Below are 18,481 nucleotides of genomic sequence, written 5' to 3' on the forward strand. Positions count from 1 at the left end.
ACGAATTTCCAAACATTTTCAGGTCTGGGTCTCATTTCCATATTAGCAAACTGCCTATGCCAAATGGGTACTGCAACTTGATGGTTTCAAGTGGCAGAAAATCATACAACTTCTGCACAAAATGGCAGACAGATGTTTGTTCATGAGGGCTACTGCCAAAGGGCCAAAGCCCAAAAAACCATAAAATGTAATTTCCTGAGTAGCCTGCAGTGTTCTCTTTAAGGACCACTAGTCAGTCTGCTAACACCCAGAACAACTCACACCACCCATGCTCTAGCCATTTGTACATTAAAATGGCAGTGGGGATTCTACAACTTGGAATGCATGACACCTATTTAAAGACCTGCCTGAAAATTGAATCAGGTGGGAAAATCAACAACAAAGGTGCCACCAGATTTTACTCTGCCGGCTGTCCATTCCTTGGCAGTTGAACCCCTTTCTCCCCAGTATTCATGATGCTCAAGAGAAAATTGCTTTATAATTCTCTCATTTGGGAAATGAGTGCTTTGAAGTAACTTGAAGAGGAGGGAAGGGGGTAAAATTCAGAAAGAGTGATTATCTTCAGTATGTTTCGTGTTAGAGAAAACCATATTTTTTACAAAGGGCATGAACTATTGTTGTCACAGTAAAATGGCAAATGCCCAATAGTTATTATTAGCAGTCAATGGGTACCTTTCTCTAAAGAGTAAAAGATTATTATAGATGCTGCAGCCCTGGGATACAATGGCATATAGTTATGGATTATCTGAAATTTATTTCTACTATTTTAATGTTGCTTTAACAACATTGAATCAGATCCTAGACTTCCTAGAAGGGAATCAGCCACAGAGGAAACACCATGGTAGCTACCTAACTCAAGCTCTGCTTAAAACTGTAGCAGGATGCATTTAATGCAATAGGACCCCAGTTCGCTTAATAGATGAGACTTCTGCAGGCTTTCTCATTTGCCTGCAAAAAAACCCATGGTTACTACTAGATAAGTGATCTCCTCAATTTAACTGCTCAATCGCCTGGTTAAAATTAAAACACTCAATCTGTTGCAGAATAATAATATACATCTGATATCGGAAATTCTTCCACCCACATTGAAGAAAGGAACTTATTTAAAAGGACCAGAAAATGTCTCACATGGAAGTCACAGCCTTTCCTGCCTCTTACTCCCTCCTTCCCTTCTTCAAAACCCTTCCAAGATCCTCCACTCCATCACGTATCTGGAAATCGACAGTTGGTCAAGGGCCTCCAGATCCTTTCCTGTCAGTATCCTTTTTATAAACATTCTGGATGGGGAAATTAGTGATTCACCATTTCAAAGCCATGAAGTCAGTGCAAACAAAACCCACTGCTGATTAATCTTCAGCAAACCCAACTTCAGAGAATTACAAAATTGTTACAGTGCTAAAGGAAGCCATTTCACTGTTCATGTTTGCACTGGCTCTCTGAATGAGCAAGTCACTTAGTGCCATTCTCTCACTTTCTCCCCGTAACCCAGCATGTTCTTGCCTTTCAGATAACTCTCTATTCCCTTTAGAATGCCTCAACTGAACCTGCCCCCATCACATTCTCAGGCAGAGCATTCCAGACTTTAACCATTCACTGTGCAATAAAATTTTTCCTCATGTTGCTTTTGCTTCTTTTGTCAATTAATTTAAATCTGTGCCCTCTTCTTCTCAATCCTTTCATGAACGGGAACAATTTCTCCCTTTCTACACTGTCCAGACTCCTCATGGGTTTGAATAAGAACATAAGAACATAAGAAATAGGAGCAGGGATAGGCCATCTAGCCCTTCAAGCCTGCCCCGCCATTCAATAAGATCATGGTTGACCTGAAGTGGGTCGGTTCCACTTTCCCGCTTTTTCCCCATAACCCTTAATTCCCTTGTCTGTCAAAAACCTATCCACCAGTGACTTAAATACATTTAGCGAGGTAGCCTCCACCACTTCAACAGGCAGAGAATTCCAGAGATTCACCACCCTTTGAGTGAAGAAGTTCCTCCTCAACTCTGATCTAAACTGCACCCCCCTTACCTTGAGGCTGTGCCCTCTAGTCCTGCTATCCTTTCTAAGCGGGAAGAATCGCTCCACCTCTACCCTATCCATCCCTTTCATTATCTTAGAATGCCTCTCTCATATTTCCTGCATTCTTTTTTCTAAGCAAAACGCTCTTAACTTATTCAATCTACCTTCCTAACTGAATTTCCTCATCCCTGGAACCAACCTTGTGAATCTTTGCTGCACTCTCTCCCAAATGCCTTCATATCCTTTCTTAAATGCAGTACCCAGAACCACGTATGCAATATTTCAGCTGAGGCTGAACTAGTGTCTTATACAAGTTCAACATAACCTTCTCGTTTTGCAATTGATGACCCTATTAATTCTGTACATTTCATTCACTTCTCTTGCAACCTGTCTTGCTATCTTAAATGACTTTTGCATATGTGCACACAGGTCCCTTTGCTCCTGCACCCTCTTTAGTGTTGTACCCTTTATTTTCCATTGTCTCTCCAAGTTCTTCTGACCAAAGTAAATCACAAGGGAACATTATTAATTACAATTATAATTATGACCAAATGCCAAGATTTTAAAGGAAAATGTACCTTTTTGACTTCATATTTAATGGCAAGTTTGACACGGGTTAATCCTGCTCTTTGATTGTGGTGTCCTTCATCTTGCTCAGCTTCCAGGTCACCATTCAGAATAGCTTCAACTTCTTCACTGTCACGGCACAGGTCCAGAACACCAACAACAAAGTCTTTGCATTGCATAGATAACTTGCGGTAGTCATTCTAAACAAAAACAATAAAAAATAGCTCAAAAAATTGGTTTAGCAGACAGCAGTTACTCTGATTATGGAGTACTAAAAAGCAAATTTGCTTTAAAAAGTTATATTTTTCCTCTCGTGTTGAAAAATAATTTCCACTCTTTTGATTCCTCCATGCCACAAACAATCTCCCAACCAAGAAATAGTGATGAGGGAATACAATCCTGTAATGGGAAGCACTAAACTCTCCTTAGTCATCTCATCTAAAGATGTTCCCATGACATGAATGAGACGTGTCTCATGTCAATCCAACACAAGTTTATAATTGTCTGACTGAGGTGAGCAACTCACTACGAGCACAATTAGAGGCATAAAATCACACATCTATGAACCAGGGGCACAGCCCATTAATATACCAAATATTTCATTTGCGCAGGCTGGTTTGTGACATTGACCCAATTGCTGGAAAGAAGCAGGAATATAATCACATGTATTTCATAGTCACTATTTTGGGGTACATAATTTTATTCATGTAATTATAGTCATAACTTTTCTTGTGTGTGCAAAATATCAATTTCTCACAATGTCATGCAATGCTAAACCTAAACTTCAAATACAAGTGAATTCTATAGGAAAAATTAATTAAGCAGAGTGAAGATATTTGGAAATGTCCAGGTTTTGGTTTGTTTTGCTCCTGCAATATTATGTATAAGATCAGCAAGTAATCAAGTTCAAATTTCTCTATAAAATCCAATTGCTTATCTTCTCCTCTTCTGATCAATCAGAACAAGTCTGGACTTTCTCAATAATCCATGATTCCTTAACCATTGCAGTATAAATAGTGGTGATACTGCTCAGTCCAATATTTAGTAACTTTACAACCCTGTTGTGACTTGACCTTATGTGATTTGTGTAAGAGTTTTCCTCATGCTTTGGTGTTGTGTATTGGGGAGACAATGGCCTAATTTAGTTACTGCTAGACCATTATTCTAGAAACTGAGCTAATGTTCTGGGGACCAGGGTTCAAATCAGTAAAAAATATCTGGAATTAAGACTCTGCTGATGACCATGAAACCATTATTGATTGTCAGAAAAACTCATTTGGTTCATTTATATCCTTTAGGGAAGGAAATCTGCTGTCCTTACCTGGTCTGGACTACATGTGACTCCACAGCCATGGCAACGCCCTCTGAACAAGGACAACCACAGATGGGCAATAAATGCTGGCCCAGCCAGCGAAGCTCATGTCCATGACTGAATAAAAAAGAGCAGAAACCTGCCTACGTGAGTGGAACAGGGCAGGCTGGAAAACCCACCATGTTTATGTTTACAACTTGCCAACACCATTCTGGAAGTGAGCATTTCAGAACCTCTGCAATTTCAAGTGGGGGGGGGGGGGGCGCTATGTTTTAGTAGCCTTTCTAAATCAATCTACAGATCATTCATTTGTAGAATGAAGGCATGAACCTGGATTGGAGATGGGAACAGTATAAATGGTGTGAAAAATGGTTTGTCATGAATTGTATCTATGTTTACTGAAGTAAATGATGGTAGACCTGTGATTGTAAGTGATCAGTAAATAGTAAGCTGTTGGTTTTGAAAGTGAAGGAATAGCATTGTAGGAATGGAAACACGTTCAGATGCATTTGTATAGGTTATCCACTGGATAAAATGCATTTTGTGTCGTACAATATTGAAAAGCTAGCCCATTGTGAAACCCAGAGCTAATCGCATGAACTCTCATTGGTGTTGGATTCATTCTTTGCAGAACAGCTGAGCCATTTGTTTGGCAGTTTTAAAGCTTTGGCAGATGTGTGAGTTTTTGATTGCCTTTAAAGGCACAAATACATTCTATACTGTAGAGTTTGTTTAAACAGATGCCTTTCTAAGTAGAAATGAGTTCAGAAGAGCAGCATTTGTTTAACAGCTAACAACAAAAGAGTTTGTTTCTTTTGATTGATTTATGAGCTTCTGAAGCAGATAAAGGTTGTTTAAGTACATATTCAAGTTATGTTTATTTGTTTTAACAGATTTAGCAGCTTTTCAATATCTTGCAAATGTTATTATTGTGCTCCTGAGTTTTTTTTACAGTGAAGACCAGGTGAGTGGGTTAGAGGGGATGAGGGAGGAGTTTGATGAGGTGAAGGGGATGAAATAGGGTGAAGGGTAGCTAGGGTGGTGAAGAGGAGCAGAGAGGCTAGGGGTTAAGGGGGGCTTTACACTGGGCTGATGTCTCTGGTAATGGAGAGAGGCCTTTTAACTTGGCTGTCTCAGCATCAGCTCACCTCCATCTCCACTTTGGGTGACCGACTCTGGGCCATCCCACCCTCCAGGAGATAAAACTCTTGCCTGTAGGCACAGTCAGGGCAAAGGTAGAATTGTGATACCAGGAAAATTCCTGACTCCTGATTCATCCCTCCATTATGAAAATCCAGCCTTTGCTCTACCACCTGGAAAATTATTTCACTACATTGGGATCATAAATATTTTGGGGTGGGAGACGTGTCGTGAAAATGCTAACTAAAAATGGAAACTCACAATTAGATCACGCACAGTGGCACATTAAACTATATTACAGATTAATGTTTTCAGTCACAGGGGAAACATTATTAGATTCTTCTATAGGTAATGGCACCCTGGTAAAGAGTATAAGAAAAATATTTCAGTTATAAATATAGACATGAGGAAAAGTGTAACTACTTGCTTCAAAAAGACATAAGGAAGAAGTTGATAACCTATAACTTATATCTCAACATCTCTGGATGATACTGCATTAATAAATAACGCCTCTTGAGGAAGTGTGTAGACACAGGCATGATTTCTCTCAATTCCCTTGAGTTCCCAATTTTAGTCAAGTTGTAACTGTGGCAAGTTACCGAATTAGAGCTTGGCACTTCTCCACTGGAACAGCGGAAAGGTCAGAAAGAGATTTGTCATTCGTCCCTTTCATCCATCACCTCATTACAAAAGCAAAGTAAGTATAATCCTGGGAGTAGCTCACCTAATCTTCATGTTGATGGCTGGAGCAGTAAGAAAGAAAGAATAAACAACCAAAAAACTAGGGAAACATATATATAGCAGCTGAATAATGATATAACAACACAGGCTCAAAACACCATAGCTCCCAGCCTAGTTCTCATCTACCTGTTGCCCCTTGGTGGCATCATCCAAAAGCATAGTTTTCACATCTACGCTGACAACACCCAGCTCTACCTCACCCACGTGACTCAATACCTCCAATGTTGCAAAACAGCAGATGTCTAATCTCACATCCAAGTACTGGATGAGCAAATATTTCCTCCAATTACATGAAAGTTGAAGCTATTGGCTGGATTTCTCTGGCCATTCACACCAACGGGATTCTCTGGTCCCACTGCAGTGAATGGAGAGTTGGCTGAGTGCCAAATTCTCCATCCTCACTTGCAGCAGCAGGAAGGCAGGAATGTCCGGAGAATTCCAACCATTGTTTTGGTCCAGCTCCAAACTCTGTTATCCAGTGATCAACTTCATCCCTCCCTAAGTAACTATCTGAGATTACGTTCAGAACATGAATGCCATATTTGATCCTGAGATTGAGCTTCCAACCACATTTTCCTGACATTTCTAAGATTGCCTATTTCTACCTCCGCAACATTACCCAACTTTGCCCCTTCACAGCTCAACTATTGTTGAAATTCTCATTCATGACTTTGTTGCCTCTAGCCTTAACTGTTCCAATGCACCTCGGGCTGGTTTCATATAGTTTATCCTCTGTAAACTTGAAGTCAGCCAAAATGCTGCTCCCACAAGTTCTGTTCACCTACCAACCCTGTCTCTGCTGGTCAAACAACATCTTGATTTTAAAATTCTTATCTTTGTTTTCAAATCCCTCCATGGCTTATCCTCTCTCCATCTCTTTGATCTCTTCCAGTTCCGCAATCTTCTGAGGCATCTGTGCTCATCTAATTCTGGCCTCTTCTGTACTGCTGATTATGGGTGATGCATCTTCAGTTGGCTAGGCCTTAAGCTCCGGAATTTCATTCCCAAAATTTTCTACTCCTCTACCTCACTTTTCTCTTTAAAGCCTACCTCATTGACAAGGCATTTGGTCATCTGGCCTAATATTGGTCTTGGTGTCATACTTCTTATGAAGAGCTTTGGAACATTTGACTACATTAAAAGCGCTATATTAGTTTATGTTGTTGCTGGCTATTTTTTCAATATTGTGTTATTTTGAGTCTCTAATTCCCTCTTTACAATTGTATGAGGAGACTTGCAATCTATGAACATAAGGAGTTTCCAGAAGTTACTTTGTCTTTGTGAGCTTTCCTGCATCTGTAGAACATACATACAAGTCGGCAGTAGAACTGTGCTGTGGAACACTCACACCAATTTTATTTCAATTTAAAAAATTACATAAGAGATAATGATTTAAAACAGGACACAATAAAATGTGGCTTTGTGCAAAGTGAGTTCCTAAACTCAGCTAAGGTGTTATGGAAGGTGCTGAGTGCTTTAATATGGAAATAGGGGGTGGGAGGTTAATGGGAGAGCCACTTCCAGTCACTCTTGCTCATTTTCTGGCAGTCTGTTAGTGAGAGATCTGGGGCTAGATCTTCAGTCTACTCTTTCATTTGATTTATGGATTATGGCATGGAGTGACCTGAAAGAGGGGATGGAGAAAGAATATAATATAACTTCAAAAAAAATGTTAACGCTCACCGATGATGTCACCTTGTGTGGACCCTTTACCAACTCAATTTTCTTGTTTTTAAGCTAGAAAAAAGATAATGAAGAGTCTTTAACATCCTAATGAGAGTCCAACAAGACTGAATAGGTGTAGTTACAATGTTAATAGCTTGTTATAATTTAATATAATTTTTGTCATCCCTATGTTTTCAATAATTCAGTTGTCTCCAAGCTCCTGCTAGAAATGTGTAAGAACATGACTCAGCTGTTACACAGAATTGATAAAACAATAAAATAAATTTAGAAATGTCAATTGCCCTCAAATCTGATATGACTGAGAAAACCTGAAAGAGAAAATCTACACAAGCTTGAAGATCAAAAAATGCTCTATAGAACTTGACTTCACACTCATAAACATCAGTAAAATGTATACTTAGATAAATATAAAGCTATTTGTCTAGCAGGCATCTAAAATATTCAGGAAATATAAATCCAACTTGAAAGAATCAGAAGTGCCAAATGTCTGTCAAGCTGAGTTCCCAAGTAACTAAATGTTAAGTTACCAATACCAATTTGCTCAAATTACAGACTGGAAAAATCACCAATCAACCATAAAGCGGGCAGGAAAACCAGCAATTGAAAACTATGAACCCACACACATGTGTTGTGTCACTGTTTCATGGTATTATAACACACTGCCATTTTCTGAATCTGTATTAATTAAACTTATGAACTTAGCAACTCGCACAGCCAGTTCAACTTTAATGACACTACATATGCCCAAATAGATGGGATTCCCTCTAGAGTAAGAAGTCTCACAACACCAGGTTAAAGTCCAACAGATTTATTTGGTAGCACAAGCCACTAGCTTTCAGAGCGCTGCCCCTTCATCAGGTGAGTGAGATTTCAGTTCATAAATAGGGCATATAAAGACAAAAACTCAATTAAATTGTGAACTGAAATCCCACTCACCTAATGGACAGGCAGCGCTCCAAAAGCTAATGGCTTGTGCTACCAAGTAAAGCTGTTGGACTTTAACCTGGTGTTGTGAGACTTCTTACTGTGTTTATCCCAGGCCAATGCTGGCATCTCCACATCATTCCCTCTAGATCCAGCATTTGTGAACATTTTTATTTGTTTCCATGAGAAAAACATTTTTGATGAAATGAGTCCTAACCTCCTACCCCATGCGTAGTATTAATATGTAGCCAGTTCATTCATGATCTTTCAGTCTGTATCATGTATTTAATATGCCCTATACTGTGCTCAGATTCACTTTAGAAATGGAGTGGTCTACCTGCTCTCCATTTTTGCTGTGCTACTTGAGAAATCTCTTAATGTATTCTTCACTACTGTCTACAACAAGCCGACCTTCACTGGGATTCAGATAGCTCCAGGGGCTATAACATTGGTCTTATCAGCAATCTGATAAATAAGTTACTTTTTTTGCAAGATGAGCCTTTTGCTCATCTTGCAAGCTCAGTGCAGAAATCAACTGCATCAAAGCTATCCTGCAGAACAATGACTATCCTAATCAGATCATAATTCACTATGTATCAAGCAAACTTGCCAATGGGCTAAAGGCCACCAATTTTGACCTGTGCTCGGTCTACCTCAAATTATCCTGGAAAGACAAGGCATCTCAAAAGCGTGAAGAACAAGTGAAACATGCCATTTCAACTGGTAACACTTTGCGAGTATTACTTTCCACCAATGGGATGCTGCCTTCAGCGAAAAAAATGTTCTGTCCACCTATGTCTCCTCATCCTTTGCAGTCTATCTTTAGCCTTTGATGCAGCTGATCACACTATGTTCCTCCAATGCCTGTCCTTATCATTCAGGTATGTGGAAATGGCCTTGTTTGCTTCCATTCTTACCTATCGAATCTTGGCCAGGGAATCATTTGCAATAGCTTCTATTCGAATTGCTGTATCATTATCTCTGGAGTCCTTCAATAATCTATTCCAGGCCCCCTTCTATTATTCATCCACACCCTACTCCTCAGCAATAGCATCCAAAAACAAAAAGATTCCATACGTACAGCTACAAGGTAATTCAAAAAAGTACAAGTTGTAAACATATTCCTTTTGTTTGCAGGAAATGGATCCCTGTGTATAAATATATGTTGCGCCCAGCCAGCGTAAATTAACGATGCTACAAACTAAACTGATTTTCTTAAATTGGTTGTTAGTGTAACTGTTAGCACACACAAGATTGTTCAGCAAGTCTGCCTAATTGCGAAATCACATCTAACAGTAGACATTTTCTTTTGGGTCTCTGATTTGCCACACTACAAGTCCAGCACCAATGATTAGACGAGCAGAAATTTCCTCCTAATTAATATTGGGAAGTCTGAAGCTATCATCTTTGTTCTCTGGCCATCATTTCGAGCACTGAATATCTGAAGTTGAGCCAGACCATTTGCAATCTTAGACAATAGTGATCCTGAGATGAACTTCCAATTGTATATGCACTCTGTCATCAAGATTCCTACTTGCACCTCCACCATACCATTTGGTTCTTAATTTTTTCACCATGCCTTTGTTTCCAACGTCCTCCTGGCCAGCCTTGCATCTTTCACCCTACATAATATGCGTTCATCCAAAACTCCACCTCCTACATCTTAACTCAGGTCATGTATCATTTAGAATCATGAGCTTTCGGAATGCTGCTCCTTTATCAGGTGAGCAGACTCATCCTTTGCTGAGAGTGGCGCTAATGAAGCTCCACAGAGCTTTTAAAAGAAATTTTTGACTTTGGACTGGAAGTCCAAATTTTATAACGTCACTGTACAACAATTACTCCTTTCCATGTATTGAAAAAAATCTGCTTGCTTTCCATTATTCTATTTATTTTTGCAATTGCAAAGTACATATAAGACCCTCAAAATAGAATCCTGGCAAGAGTGTTTTGTTGAAGATTCCATGCCCAACATTTTTATTTTTAGATGGTGACAGTTCCTGCTTTGTTTACCCAGCATTTAAAATATTCTCATTTTAGATTTATTTTCAATTTACTAACATACAAATTCAGAGCAGAAGTAGGCCACTCAGCTCTCTGAACCTGTTCTGCCGTTCAATAAGATAGTGGCTGATCTGATTTCAACCTCAACTCCACATTCCCGTCTATTCCAATAACCTTTCACCCCATTGCTTTTCAAGGATTGATCTATCTCTGCCTTAAAAATATTCAAAAACTTTGCTTCCACCGCTTGGGAGAGAGTTCCAAAGACACTCAACACTCCGAGAGAAAATAAATCTCATCTCTGTCCTAAATGGGTGACCCCTTATTTTTAAATGATGGCCTCTGGTACTAGATTCTCCCACAACAGGAAATATCCTCTTCAATTAGACTCTATCAAGACCATTAAGGATCCTGTATGTTTCAATGAATTTCCCTCTTATTCTTCTAAGATCCAGCTGATACAAGCCTAACTTGTCCAATCTTTTCTCATAAGATAACTCACCCTTTTCTGGTATTAGCTTAGTAAATCTTCTCTGAACTGCTGCCAATGTATTTACATCTTAAATAAGGAGACCAATACTGTGCACAGTACTCCAGATGTAGTGTCACCAATGTCCTGTACAATTGAAGGATAACCATCTTACTTTTGTATTCAATTCCCTGCACAATAAGTGATAACATTCTATCAGTTTTGTTAATTACTTGGTGTACCTAAACACTATTCTTTTGCGCTTCATGCAATAGGATATCCAGATTCCTCTGCATCCCAGAATTCTGCAATTTCTCACCATTTAGATAATGTGACCAGTATTTTCCCAAAAAAATCTAATTCCCCAATTTGTGGGAAAATGGGACTAACTCCCACTGTTTTTTCAGCATGATTTCTAGAGCGAAACTTAGACACTGTGCATTACAGACTGCCTCAGCAGGATTTCCACTGGAAAGTGGGAGAGGGTGGGGTGGGCCTATTCCCACTGCGCATGCATCAATCTGTCAGCATGGAGATTGGCCTCCCGATCGCTGGTCAGTCCTGCAACACTCCATCACTGGCCTTCCGATGCCCACCCCCTGATCACTGGCCTCCCAGACATCCCTGGGCCAGATCCTATGTACCCCCGCCTCCCACCCCAATCAGCGGCAATCTCCCTGACCCTCTGCCCAGCCAGCCCCGATCTTTTGATTCCCTCTCCCACCGGCAGCCCCGATCGCTCCCCAACAGTCCCGATCACCCTCCCCAGGCAGTCCTGACACCTCAGCAGCCCCGACCCCTCCATCCCACCCAGATGACCAGCCCCAATTACAGTCCCTGCTCACTCTGCCTGCGATCCCTGTGCAGGGTGGCAGTGGATTTTCCCACCCACACTGATTGCCCACCCAATAGGCCTCACTCCCAGTAGGCCCTGCCCAAATAGGCCCCATCCCTTGGCACTGCCCGATGCCCAGGTGCCCCTTGGGCAGTACCAGTTTGCAACCAGGGTGCCAGGCTAGCACTGCCCAAGAAGCATCCCTCCTTACCCCTGACCTCATGGGGGGGGCCTCACTGAACTCTGCTGCCTCCAGCAGGGTCAAGCCACCTGTTCCCCAGTAGTGAGAAGCAGTTGCAAACCCCACTGGAGTGAATCACACCCAGTGAGGGAAAGTGAGACGTTATCAGGCTCGAAGACTTCAGTCCCAGAACCGCTAATGAAATTTAAATCCCAATTTCCACATGGTAGTGAGCTCCACCCCAATTTCCTGCATGGAGCTGTTTACTCTGGAAACAGTGAGAATCGCCCTATGCTTCTCTTTTATTTTTCCTGCCAAAATGGACAACTTTACACTTTCCCACATTACTCTACATTTGCTAGGTCTTTGTCCACTCAGTTAACCCTTTGTAGTCTCCTCTTTACATCTTAGTATCCTATCTATCTTTCTGTCATTCGCATATTTAGCAATACATGTTCAGTTCCTTATCCTAGTCATATATTGACAGTTGCTTCAACTTTGACTTACTAAGTGTCTGAGGAAATTGTTGAAACCCCTTGCTAATCTCATCTTAATGAAATGTTCAAGGTTCAATTTATTTGCCAATAAATTATTGGCATCGTGTACATGGTGATGAAATCTCTGATGAATGCTGAACAGAGTCAATTTAACAAATCAGTTAAAAAACAGATGGTATTTCATTTTAACTAATAAATATGGGAATTTAAGCGAGCAGTTTAATGTATTGCCTTTTTCCATTAAGCTCTCACTGAAAGGATCAATGATATCCTCCCAATTAACCTTGTTTTTGTCTAAGCTATTCTCGTGATATACTGAATCCCATGCTCATATCATTTCCTGAGAAAGTGCTGAGGTTAGCTCTTTTTCTCTGCACAAATATAGTATTGAAAATAATGGTTCTGAAGAATTGACAACAGGGCTTTAATATAGGCTGATGTAAAAGTTGATAAATCAAGTGCAGTGTTGAAGTCAAGGGCAGTCACTCTCACCTCGCCTCACCTTATGAAGTCAATCTTTTGCCTGTGTTCGGGTCAAGGCTGTAATGAAGTGCAGGACCTAGTGATCCTGGAAGAATCCAAATTGAGCATTCATCAGCAGATCAGTGCTGAGCAAATGGCACTTGATAGGCAGCTCTGTCAGTGACATCTTACATACTTTGCTGATGATTCAGTTGGCTGATGAGCCAGTAATTGGCTGGACTGGAATTATACTGCTTTTTGTGAACAATACATACCTGGGTATAAGAATATAAGCAAGAGCCATTTGACCTCTTGAGCCTGTTCCACCATTCAAAATTATGGCTGATCTGATTTTGGTCTTAATTCCCATTTTCCTGTCAACTGCCAATACCATTGACTCCCTTGTAGATCAAATATCTCTAACTCAGCCATGACTATTTTCAATAAGCCTGCTTCCAATGGTCTCTGGGTTATAGAATTCCAAAGATTAACAACCATTTGGATGAAGAAATTCTTCCTCATCACCAGCTTAAACAGAAGACCTCATTTTTTTGAAACTGTGTCCCTAGTTCTAGATTCCCCCACGAATGGATACAGCATCTAACCTGTCACACCCTCTCAATATTTGATACGTTTCAATAAGATCACCTCTCATTCTTCTAAAAGGTATGGAACCAACATATTCAACCTTTCCTCAAAGGACAATCCTTCCATCCCAGGGATCAGCCCAGTGAGCTTTCTCTGAATCACCTCCAGTATAGGTACAGTAAAACTTACATTATCGGGCATGCTGTGGGAATGAGTGGTGTCAGTTATTCAAAACTGCTGATTAACAGGGAGTCAATGGGTTACTTAATAAGTCAAGCTTATCAAAATCAAATGTCGCCCAATTGCATTTTGGAATGCTGACTACACAATACCAGAAAAAGGATCAGGATTTGGGACACATAGCAGTGATTTTGAAACATCAACCAGCAGACAAGCTGACTGCATTGTAAATGTATTTCTGATTCAGGTATTGACAGCAATGATAAAAGATTAATATTTCTACATTTCACTGCAGTCAAAACCTGGTAGAAACACTCTAAGGAGCTTTATATTCAGAAATGGAGAAGATTTTGTTGTATCTCCACCCATCTCAGGACAAACTAGTAACATTGTGTATTGCATTTGTAATTCTGCCTTATCAGTATGATCCTAATTGGCTCCCATTTTACTAAGAAGGCTGTTCAATAAATACACCATGTTCCCTTTGCAACATGTTAGCTGTTGCTTCAGCTAACATGTCTTGCATAACACATTCCCAAAACTTGCCTTGGACTTCTCTTGCTTTTGAAAGCCTCCTGAAAAATCATCCCCTTGGCTGTGCGTTCAATCAACAACTGTATTTTTTTTAGCCCTGTTTCTCTTCTGCCTGGTGTAGCCTTTCTGGAAAGCGTCTGAGGCTCTGTTTGCAACGTATGGAGCAGAAGGAGCATCCAATACCTCTGCTGGAAGCTTGGCTAGCTACACCGGGGTGACCCAACAGTGCTCAGAAACCTTCAGGTTCCAGATAATTTCTGAATGTCTTCCAGTGCAAATAGAATGGGCCAAATGACCTTCTCCTGCACCATAACAATTCTGTGATTCTGCAGTTGGTAAGGTAATGATTTGCTTTGGGGATATCAGAAATTCCAGTTATTCCAGTTAATAGAACATTCTGGTTGGTTGAATGCCGTATAAGACCAAGGGCGGAATTCTCCCGAAAAGTGTCGTAACAGTGAGAACAATAGAGTGATCTGCACCGGTTTCTCAAGCATGCTCCGTACCACACCACAATTCTCCCAAGTCACTTTTCTGGTGAGTTTTTCACTGGTACTGGGGAGGGGGGGTGTGGTGTGGCAGGACACCCCCCTTCATAACCCCTCAGCATAACCCCTCAGCATAGTCCCCCAGCACAACCTCTTTATCATAATCCTCTTGTGTAAATGCATCATAGCCCTCCTGCATAACGCTTTCCACGTAGCGCCCCTGCATAACCCTCCTGTCACAGACCCACACAGGCCCCACCCCTTGGCAATACTCCTGCCTCCTGGTACAGTGGCAGTGCTCACCTGGCACACTGACAATGCCCAAACAGCACCACCAGTGTGTCTGGTAGTCGCTGCCAGGGTGTCTGATGGCCACCACCAGTGTGCGAGGTGGCCCAGGGACTTCAATATCTAATGCCTTCTGCCTTTCTAATAAATATCACAATTAAATTGATAAATTGAATTGATTTAAGATTGTCATCTGTGATGCTTGGGACCTCAGAAGGAGCCAAAGTAGATGATCCACTTGGCACTTCTGACTGAAGGTGTGCATTTGCTTCATTGTTGTCTTTTGCACTGATGTACATCACTGAGAATGGGGATGCTTGTGAAGCCTCCCTCCTGCACTATCTCTCCAGCCTTTGACATACTTAGCTTACTATCTTCCTATTTCTATTTTCACCAGCATGTGGCACCAGGGGTCTGTTTCCTAGGTCCCTAAAATCTGTCTCCACGACCTCATCCCTCTTTTTATCTATGTCATTGGTGTATGTGGAGCATGATCTTTGGCTATTTACCCTGCCCCCTCAAAATACTCTGCAGCAGCTCAGTGACATCCTTGACCAGGGAGGCAACATACCATCCTGGAGTTGGATCTGCAATTTCAGAAATCTCTGTCTGTTCCCCCAACTATTGCATCTCTGATAACTTTTGCTTCCCTGATCTTCCTCCTCCATACCTGCATAGCTGAGTCACTAATGATGCTGTAGCCTGGGCTTTGGCTACATTTCCAAGAGGAACTTCAGAACCAAATGCACTTGGGAGTTTCCAAAACCACCATATTTAACTTAGTGCACAGCAAGAGTTTCAGTTGTGCAACCATATAAATTATGAAATAGTTTCGATACAAACATTAGTTACTTTTGGTTTCTCTTAGATAATTTTATCTGTTCCCCCTCTCAGGGCATGTTTGATAAGCTTAGGAGTGGTGACAAATGGTGTTGTCATTTAATATTGAGGATATGGAAGTCTCCTATTCTTAACTTGCTTCAAAATTATTGTGTTCCTTTGTCTCTCACTTATTTATTGGTCTAACATAATGAATCTTTCCACCTTCTGGTCCATTATAAAGTTCAAGTACAACAGAACATGTTTAAGCAATAGAGGACTAAGTTGAGCCAGGGACATTCAAATCCACATGAAACATCTTCTGAATACAAATGGCGACTCGGTGGCACAATGGTTAGCACTGCTACCTCACAGAGCCAGGGATCTGGGTTTGATTCCCAGCTTGGGTCACTGTCTGTGAGGAGTTTGCACATTTTCCTCATGTCTGCGACGTTTCCTCCCACAGTCTGAAAGACGTGCTGGTTAGGTGCATCAATCATGCTAAATTCTCCCTCAGTGTACCTGAACAGGCGCTGGAATGTGGCAACTAGGAGATTTTCACAGTGACTTCATTGCAGTGTTAATGTAAAATCTACTTATGACACTAATAAATATACTTAAATTTAAATTATTAAAGAAGTTGTTTCTGAATCAGGAACTTGTGCTTCTGACAGTGCAGCCATGGCTTGACCCACTAATCATTTTGAAATTCCATAATTTTGTTTCCCTGCTGATCATTTTCGTATACAAACCTTGCCTCTGCATCTATTAGCATCTTTGATCTCTTATTTAAACAATGAATTCCGTCAACACTTTGCAGAACTTCATGATGTTATGCACAAAGATTGCTTTTGCCATGTTTTGTTTTAGCACCCTTTTAAACATTTTTCCACACTAACACTTAAGTTGCTACTTTCAGGTCTCAATCGTTCTCACAGCTCCAATCCCATAACCTTGCGTATTCTGAAAACACAAGTTCTTTTTAATAATTCCTGACAGCAAGCAACTTTACCCCTACCCAATATTTTATACATTTCTAAGATTCCTTCTGGCCAAATATACATTCTTTAAGCAATATTATCTTTGGTTGTATTTGAAAATCAGGACCTATAAATCATATGGTCGGAAGAATGTTATGACTCTTGTTCAACTCATTACTATTTGCTTTATGGTTATTTACTGCAAAGCATCAGTGACACGCCAAATAATAAACTTCAATTATTTCCAACTATCACAATAATCAGTTTTACATGGTCTGTAGTTCAAAGTCTCCTAGGAGATTTGCCTGCTCCTATTATTCAGTCCTGAATGATATTCCTATTCTTGCTATTAACATATTTCCACCCCTCTACCCCTTCATACCTTGGAGCAGACCCTCAAGAGATGTCCTTGTCTCAATTAAGGCCCTTAAGTAGCTAATTTAAGGGTCGTTTCCCACCCAGCCAGTTCAATCTCAGTGAGAATGGGGGTTGGGGTGCCTACATCAGGAGTCCCTTTCTGATCTAGGGCACCCTCACTTAAGGCTCAGTGACCTCTGAATTTTTCTCAGCCCCCCTTCCCCCAACTCCAGCCTACACATTGAAACCCCAATTGCCCTGCTTGTGACAACACCCCTCCCCTGCCGGGCCTTTGCTATCCTCCCAGCCCTTTCACTTAACCTGGATTTCCAATTTGTGGGGCTTGTCTCAGATTGGTTGGCTGGTGCAGTTCTTCTTCCAGCTACTACAGCGCTGTTGCTGGAAGGACTGGAGAGCTGCTGGACAATCTCATTGGCCAATAGCTCTCATAGGTGAGGAGTCCTCCAATTAACATTCATTGGAGCATAAAATGGCATCGGGCAGTTGGAGTCAGCAGGTACATGTTCCCCACTGATGCTTTGTGTTTCTGTCATCCTAATTATTCAGACTATGGTTTTGACAGGAATGCAAAATGGACAATATTGGATCAGTGGCTCATTAGACACCTTGCCCAATTTTCCTTGACGTTTCTACACTTCCTCCTTTGATTGTGTTCTTTCTTCTATCTGATATACCATCATTTTTCTACCATTGCATCCATTCCATTTTTTAATTTAATTTCTTTGAATGTGTTCTAAAGACTCCCTCGTTTGCTTTGCAAATCTATTTAGCATTTCTCCTTCAATTTAGACCAGCCAGAGAATCAAGATCCAGAATTAAATCTGAGCAATTTAAAGTGAGACTTGTTTAACTCCCTGATTTAGTATATGGTGTTCTATAAGTGCTATCTCAATATTTTTAGCAGGGCTTGTTAACCTCCCTTATGATGACACATTATTGTTTGCTATGTTATACTGTTTTTTTCCTCACACAATCTTATGATGAAAATGTAATCAGCATAAGTCTCCTTCTTCATTCCACCATTTCTTTAGTATTGTCTCTCAATAAGGGTATCCTCCCACTGCAGGAAGGGGTTGCCCATGCCACTTATGAGGCCACAAGGTAAACACTAGCAACCTGGCTGAGGGCTTGGACGGTGTATGTTCCCTCCTAATGGGCACTCAGTGCCTTATGGACTCTCAACTCTTATACATCTCATCCTCCCAATCGCCGCCCGCTTCCCCACTCGTGGGACCTTCCTGACTGGCAGTTGTGAAACCCTAGTTATCCTGTCTTTATCAGTGTTCCTCATTGGGGACTGATTGAAATCACAGCAGTGACACAATTCCTGCTGGAACTGGAGAGCTACTGACCAGCTGATTGAGCAGTAACTGTTGGAGATGAAATATTTTC

At 40.9% G+C, this 18,481-nt stretch overlaps 1 protein-coding gene across 1 annotated transcript in view; it reads right to left on the reverse strand.

Moving 5' to 3' along the window:
- The window catches only part of LOC145350573 (short transient receptor potential channel 3), a 151,450-nt gene that overhangs the window by 78,334 nt on the left and 54,635 nt on the right, over positions 1 to 18,481 (reverse strand). The window contains exon 3 of the mRNA XM_080199775.1: positions 2,595 to 2,783. Within this exon, the coding sequence (XP_080055901.1) occupies positions 2,595 to 2,783 (189 nt within the window). The remainder of the gene's footprint in view (positions 1 to 2,594; positions 2,784 to 18,481) is intronic.

Source organism: Carcharhinus amblyrhynchos, chromosome 1, assembly GCF_965287045.1.
Source record: "Carcharhinus amblyrhynchos chromosome 1, sCarAmb.v2.hapA, whole genome shotgun sequence".
NCBI classification, from domain to species: domain Eukaryota; kingdom Metazoa; phylum Chordata; class Chondrichthyes; order Carcharhiniformes; family Carcharhinidae; genus Carcharhinus; species Carcharhinus amblyrhynchos.